General features: G+C 40.8%; 1 protein-coding gene across 3 annotated transcripts; it reads right to left on the bottom strand.

Annotated features, from left to right (window-relative positions):
* Positions 1–675: 675 nt before the first annotated feature.
* On the bottom strand, positions 676–5,613 carry rbm41 (RNA binding motif protein 41). Of its 3 annotated transcripts, none has more exons than XM_034050395.3 (7): positions 5,527–5,613; positions 4,941–5,057; positions 4,518–4,719; positions 3,878–4,082; positions 3,071–3,486; positions 2,692–2,839; positions 676–2,127 (listed from the first exon to the last, which is right to left on the bottom strand). In XM_034050395.3, exons 1-7 carry the CDS (start codon positions 5,532–5,534, stop codon positions 2,024–2,026), a joined length of 1,200 nt encoding a protein of 399 aa, XP_033906286.3. In that variant the 5' UTR covers positions 5,535–5,613; the 3' UTR covers positions 676–2,023. The 3 variants fall into 3 exon arrangements, with proteins under 3 accessions (XP_033906286.3, XP_058857346.1, XP_058857347.1); XM_059001363.1 differs by lacking the exon at positions 5,527–5,613 and adding an exon at positions 5,352–5,410; XM_059001364.1 differs by lacking the exon at positions 5,527–5,613 and adding an exon at positions 5,352–5,410 and having other exon boundaries at positions 4,527–4,719.
* Between the last annotated feature and the right edge of the window lie 1,127 nt (positions 5,614–6,740).

Genomic DNA, 6,740 nt, shown 5'->3' with positions numbered 1-6,740 from the left:
TCACCGGTTTAGAGTGCCATCTTGTGGTTAGTTCTACAAACTTGTAATCTTGAATTAGAACTACAAAAATCGAATAGAAGCGTATTATTAAAGCTGTTTTAACTGAGGTTGTCTCACAGGTAATTTTATAGATATTATCCTCAGAATACAGATACAGATATTATCCTCAGAAATAAAGTTAGTTATGTGTATGTACATCAAATTAACTTGTGGCAATGAGGATTGCAGTCCTGGTTAAAAAAAAAAAAAAAAAAAGAACGATTCAAGGAATGTTTTTAAGAGTAGTCCTCTGCAGTTTCTATTACAAATGGAATGGGGGCCAGTGGATCATAAATCTATCTGTACAGTCAGGCAAGGTTCAACAGGTGCATCTGTAAGTCTGAAACATGAAGCTGATTGGTCATTAACCTCCCTTGGTCTACAGGCACTAATACGTGTCTGAGGGTTAAGGGAAAGAATGTTAGTCTTTATGCAACCGGTCCCTGGTACTAAATATGTTCAAGAAAAACCTGTTACACTTGCACTCAAAGCATGTTAGTGACTGAAAGCAGAGGGAAAGCAGCTGGTTGGTTAATGACTGAAAACGAGCCGTTGACATGGTGGGGACAATTCACCGTCTAGCTGAAATGACCAAGAAAGTGCAATTCTATCTGAAACCATGGCTTGCAAACATAGTTCTTTAGCATATTGTAGTACCACACGTTTATTTAAAAACAGCACATTCCAGACATATACTGTACATAAAATGAATGCAAGTGCAGAACTGGCAAGGATTATGAAACTATTTTGTTAGCTATAATCAATTTAAAGGATGCTCTCTGGCCACTCTCAGATATATCTAAGTATGGATTTCTCTGTTTGAGAATATGGCTTACTTGTAACACTAGGTACTAAATAACTTTACGCAGGTAATTATATGATTTTTTAGAGCACTATAGGGCAGAGTTCATAGGTGATCTGAGTTGATCTGTTACTGAATGCACCCATTTTTCTCTGAGACAAAACAGGAAAAGAACACAACAATCTTTATCATAAAGATAAGGTGATATAAGGGAGCAGTTTTGCCCTCAACCACCAGAATATAGTTCTGCTATTAGGTGAAACCTCTGCCAGGATACAATAAGATTATGACTTGAAATGCACTTTATTCTGTTTAGGTTGTTTAATAAAGAAACCAGTTATGTACATATTAGAAAGAAATAAAAACAACACAACAGCTACCTACATAGTTTACAGTAAAACATATATACAATTATAAATATACAGTAAATAAAAAATATACCCAGAATGGATTCACTTTGGTAATGGTATGAAATATCTTAACTATTGTGTTCTTGTTTAGATTCACTTTGTATATTATTTTCCGTTTCAGTCATCACATCCTAGTGACTTTCCAAAACTCAGAAGTTTAGATCATTTCCATTTCCAAGATAGTTACACTGTTCGGAGCATGGAGCTCAGTACTAAAGAGGTCCCCCTTATGCTGATGGCCGAGTTGTTAATCTAACTGTAATATCCAATCGCAGCAGAGGCTGTGTCTAGGAGGGAGGGTTCAGAAGTATTACTTCCTATGCATGTTTTTACTTGCACTCTTAAATGCACCATTTCAAACTGAGTCAGGTAGGAGACTCTATCAAATGGGTCTAACTGGCAACTCAGGAAGTGATTTCATACAGGAGTCAAAGAGCACAACAGACAGTATATGTTGTTTGCAGTCCCTCTGGCTCATACAGAAAGTTGCCTGGCAAAATTCAGTTTTGAACTAAGTTGTCTGGCCAGGTTGAAGGCAGCTACAAATATGAAAGAGGTTTCAGCCATGGAGAAAGCAGATGAGGCCTCTTTGTTAATCTAACCCATAACAGCACAGAAACACTGTGTGGGAAACTAGGATTCTTTCTGCTTATTTCTGACCAAGAGAGGGACATCTTCTATCCACAAAGAGCCAGGGATCTGTGTCTCTTCTCTCAGTGGACTGTGAGCCAGTACACAGGGCTGGCGCGAGTCTCAGAAAGAGAGAGGAACATCACTGCTGTTCTGTTCGGCCTCTTCCAAACTCAATGACAATCGGCTTCCCCATCAGACAGTACCCATTCACCAGGTCCAGAGCCCTTGTGGCCGTCTCACAGTCTGCGGAGAAAAATCAATTCATCTTGTTAGGAGGAAGGAAAGATTTTGTAAAGTTTGCTCAATGAACTGAAGCTATCGAGCCCACTAATTGTTATTTCATTTTTACTACCCACCTTCTCAATGCGATACATTTTCATGTGTTTTTTTTTTTTACTGTCCTCTTACCTTTTTAGGATTGTTGTAATAATTTTGAGGGCTTATAATTGCAATTAGATTATGCTGGTGATTACTAATATAAAAAGCCTAATGCAGCCAAAATGACATTCAATGGCAGGCGACTAGAGCTGAAGAGCAGTTCATCAACTCATCGTCAAAGCAACACCATGTTTAAAAAAAATTAAGAATAACTGCAAACATCAGGAACAGAACAGTTCAATAAAAACTAAGAAAATGTCATTTAAAGCTACTTATTTAAGTATGAAGAGTCATACAGTACAGTACTACAGAACCTCACTTTACCCTTGCCATCCTCCTTAACTAAAACTATGGGACAGGGACAGAGTTAAATATTTGTACTCTTGTAAAAGGAAACCATGAATAATTTGGAGAGTGAGCTGTAGTTACCAGGGAAGGTTATGAAGGCCTGGCCCTTGAGGCGCCCTGTCAGTAGGCGATAGAGGAGCGGAGGATCACCCGGGGTCTGGAATCGATAGAAGAGCGAGACGAGGTGGGCAAGCTTGGCACACAGACTCAGGTTCTTCAAACACAGCACCTGCACAGGACACACACACACACACAATGAATACAGAAATACTGCAAAGGCAAATACACCATTCCAATTCTAATTGCAATTGCTTGTCAGTACATGAATACCAGTATTATGTGCATTATGTTTTAGTACTGCTCTCTTCAACAGTGTTAATATTTTTTTTTAGAAGAAACATATTTTAGTGTAAAACTGAACGCTGTTGTGGGACACAGTAGCTTTAATCTTCATACTCACCTTTGAGGGCTCCCCTTGCTGGTAGTTCTGAAACCTGGGGATCTGTCGTATCTCCTCTACAGTCTGTCTGTTCCCTCTGATCTCCTCCTCCGAGATTGACTCCACTGCCCCCGTCACCTTTACCGGGGATTCTGTTATGCTGCTTGACAGTTTGCCGATTGGCTGGCTTACACTGAGGCTTCTGGAACTATCCAGTCCTTTGCCCCGAGTCTCCGATTGGCTGGGGTTGCTTGGATCACTCTCCGAGAGAACGCTCAAAGGCAGTACCTCCAGGGGTGTGATTGACTGGCTGTTGTCACTGGTAGGGTGCTCCCCTTCTTTCTCAATATCTGAAGAGGGTTTATTTTCTGCCCCACTGAGTAGATCTTTGTAAATGGTGTCTAGTTTTTGGTCTTGTGCAGCCTTGATTTTTTCATCTGCAAATAATCACATTTTTAAATTAAATAATAAAATGACCATGTAGTGTGAACAGCATACGTTTACTGTGTGTGTGTTTTTGAAACCACTTCAGGCTCTGAATAAGAGCTTGGGAGCATATCACTAGTAGATTTGACCTATATACTACACAGTGTACATTCTTTTCAAACAGTACATTTCTGAAGTGTTAATAATACCATCCTTTTTTTGTTTTGGAATCGCACCATGTAACATAGGTTTAATTACCAGAAAATATGATATTCGAACAGTCACCAGTATGCATAGTGCAGGATGCAACAAAAGTAGGTTAAAATAATGGGTGGTAGTCCTAAAGAGTGTTCTTGTACACTAAAGCCATGGCAGGTGTCAGTGGAGGGGTGGATCTCTCACCCTGGTGGTAGAGTGCCCTGAGGAAGCCGTGCCGGTCTCCTCCCTGGAACATAGCCTTCTCAATCTCCATCTCTCTCCGACTCAGCCCCCGGCTCCCTGCGAATCTCTGTGGAAGGGACAGGATCTCCTGGTGCTGTGTGATCTTCTCCTCGATGACTCTCAGCCGGTCTCGCTTCGCCCCGGGATCCACGCTCAGCCCCCGACTCTGAACAAGACAAGACTTTTGTGACAAGGGCAATCATGGCCTGTCTGGCCCACCTACTGTCAACAGACAAACACATCACATCAGCAATGCTTTAAATCAAGTACAGAATGACCTATCGTCTGCTTTTCATCGGAGGACTTTGTTTTTACTCATGTAATTACTGATGTTAACTCCTTTGCTGAAACACTTTAACCATGCTGGGTGCTGAAGATGGATTATGAAAAGCCTGACGATATGCACAAAGTAGTAACTATCTTGTCAACAACCCCCTCCTAGGTTATAGACTGAATTACGGTCAAAACTGGGGTGGGGGCTATGATATTAATTAGGGATTCTTTTATTAATTTCCCTTGTTATAACGCTGTAGTTTGGAGTCATAGCCTACATGCTGTGCTACTGTGCCAAACCACTGTTAGGTTTTGTGTTCCCCTGTACCTTCTCTACCTTTCCCTGGGAGTCTCTGCTCTGCCACAATCCAATCTCGACCTCACTGAGGCCCAGCTCCCGCAGGCTGGCCTGCTCTTCCTCCCCATCCTGCAGAGACCGAAACTGGGTCAGACTCCTTACTCCGGAAGCTTGATCTCCAAAGGGCTTGTACAGGGCTGCTGGGGCGAAGCACCTCTTCTTGGCTACACACCTAGAAGGAATGAATCAAGCAAGGTGTCCTTTTGAAGTTAATGGAATTAGGACCATGGCCGAATTATATTTTCTGTCCACATTTTTATTTTAAATGAGTTGTAAATAATAGAATTTGCTGTGTTGCAGTTTAATATTTTAACCCGCATAACAATCCAGCCCTCCCTGCCACCCCCCAAGCCTGTTCGCTCGCTCGCTCGCTATGTCTGTGTCGGTACTCACTGATCAATGTTGACGGTGGTGTCCAGCTGTTGCCGCAGCAGGTTGTGAAGCTGCCTTTCTCCTTCCGTCTCTTGCTCCTCAGGCAGAGGCTCATCCTGGCACGGCCGGCTGCTTACTCTGCGGGGTGAGAGACAGGTAGTGACAGCCGCGATGGTATTTTGATTATCAATTGATCATCACATAAGTCTGCAGTTAATTTATGATAAAAGTTTCTGTTAATCAATTATTCCAACCCTATGTTAATGATTGTGTTGCATTTTCTAAAACATACAAATAATTGGCTAAGTAAAAATATAAGATGCTGATCTCCACCGACATATTGGGCACGCGAAATATAAATAACACGGAACTTATATTGTGGTGCATTTATCAATATGCTATTATAGAAGGGGAAATAAAAACAATATTCACAGGCAGAATGTGCAGTACATTGCAACCGTTACCATAAACTGCGCTATATTGACCCACACATTATCTTACAGGTTAAAACGCGGTTAATGTTTCTGTTTACTTTTTAAAGCAACTTAACGACCAACATGAATCTTCCTCCCCCCGTTTACTAATGTAAATAAGTAACTCAACTTACCTGCGCATGATATAGAACGATCCCTTTAATTAAAAGCACACCACTTCCTACTCAGTCACAAAGTGTTCTGGGAAAGAACTGGCCCTAACGGGGTTTATGGGTACTGTAGTTTTCCACCCGAAACTGCAGTTTGTCTGTTTGTTTGTTTTTGTCTTTATAATTCATATTTGATTGCTTTTTAATATACAATATAATAACAATACATTTTCAGTTCATCTACCTGCATGTAATCAATACACATTAAAGTATATCACAATGTTTCACGAGTGTCACAATCAATAGATACATGTTTAACTCTGATATGCTCCTGGTATTAAATAAGTTGGAACAAGGGAAAAGTGGTCGGTGCGACCAAGGTAGTGCAATGGAGTACTGTACTGTTTGTTTTGTAACTATTCTTGCTTTTTTGCAAGTATTCTTGAATGCATTCTGTTTAATGCATTCTGAAAATAATCATTTTGCCAGTTTCTCTAAATCTTTAATACATTTCACTTATCACTAGAGGGTGCTAACGGTTACTGATTTCATCACACTATACTGAACATTTTAATAAGGTTTATTATTCAGAGTGAGGGGCGCCATTTAACACATTTTCTTCCTTTGTGTTTTCTAAAAGCCAGTACAGTACTTATTTTTTATAGGGGGTCCCTTCGGATCTAAAATACACTAAATTATAACCAAACCCATTCATCTTTTTCTCAACAAATTGCACTTGGTTTAAAACGCACGCACGCACCACGCACTCACGCACGCACGCACTCACGCACACACACACACACACACGGTTTTTTCATTACACTTACATTTTAAGTAGTGCCATTCACACTCATGACATCATGGAAACATCTTCCTCTTCTCCAGGCTAAGCCAAGCCGTCTGTTTTATAACAGTAAGTAAGTGAGTTTGTGTAACCTGGCCCTGCACCAGTATACAGTAGTTCTAAGGTCTGGACTACTTTGAGAGTCTAGCATATCACCCATTGTCCCGGTCCCTCCCTCCTATGAACCCAGGAATGTGTTTGGTTAATGTTTTTGCTCGTTGATAGGTGGAGACTAGCTAGAATCCCAGTTTATATTAAAGAGCAAGTCATTGTGCTTTAATAAAGTTGCTGGCTAGTTAGAGGGAGATCTTTTAAAGGCTAATCCAACTATCGAACCAACCAGGCATTTTTGTTTGAGAAGTGGTTTCAGGGACGTAGCTCTGTGGTGCCAATG

The sequence above is a fragment of the Acipenser ruthenus genome, chromosome 26 (genome assembly GCF_902713425.1).
Source record: "Acipenser ruthenus chromosome 26, fAciRut3.2 maternal haplotype, whole genome shotgun sequence".
NCBI lineage: Eukaryota > Metazoa > Chordata > Actinopteri > Acipenseriformes > Acipenseridae > Acipenser > Acipenser ruthenus.
Note: the sequence above shows the minus strand (reverse complement) of the source record. Positions and strands in the feature narration are given on the sequence as shown.

What these genes read in the sequence shown, in the direction of transcription:
- rbm41 (XM_059001363.1), bottom strand. Translation starts at nt 5,386, where the DNA reads ATGGTAACGGTTGCAATGTACTGCACATTCTGCCT. An exon ending in ATGTACTGCACATTCTGCCT is followed by an intron (nt 5,058 to 5,351) that starts GTGAATATTGTT and finishes CTCACCCCGCAG; the next exon opens with AGTAAGCAGCCGGCCGTGCC. An exon ending in CCCAGGGAAAGGTAGAGAAG is followed by an intron (nt 4,083 to 4,517) that starts GTACAGGGGAAC and finishes TGTCTTGTTCAG; the next exon opens with AGTCGGGGGCTGAGCGTGGA.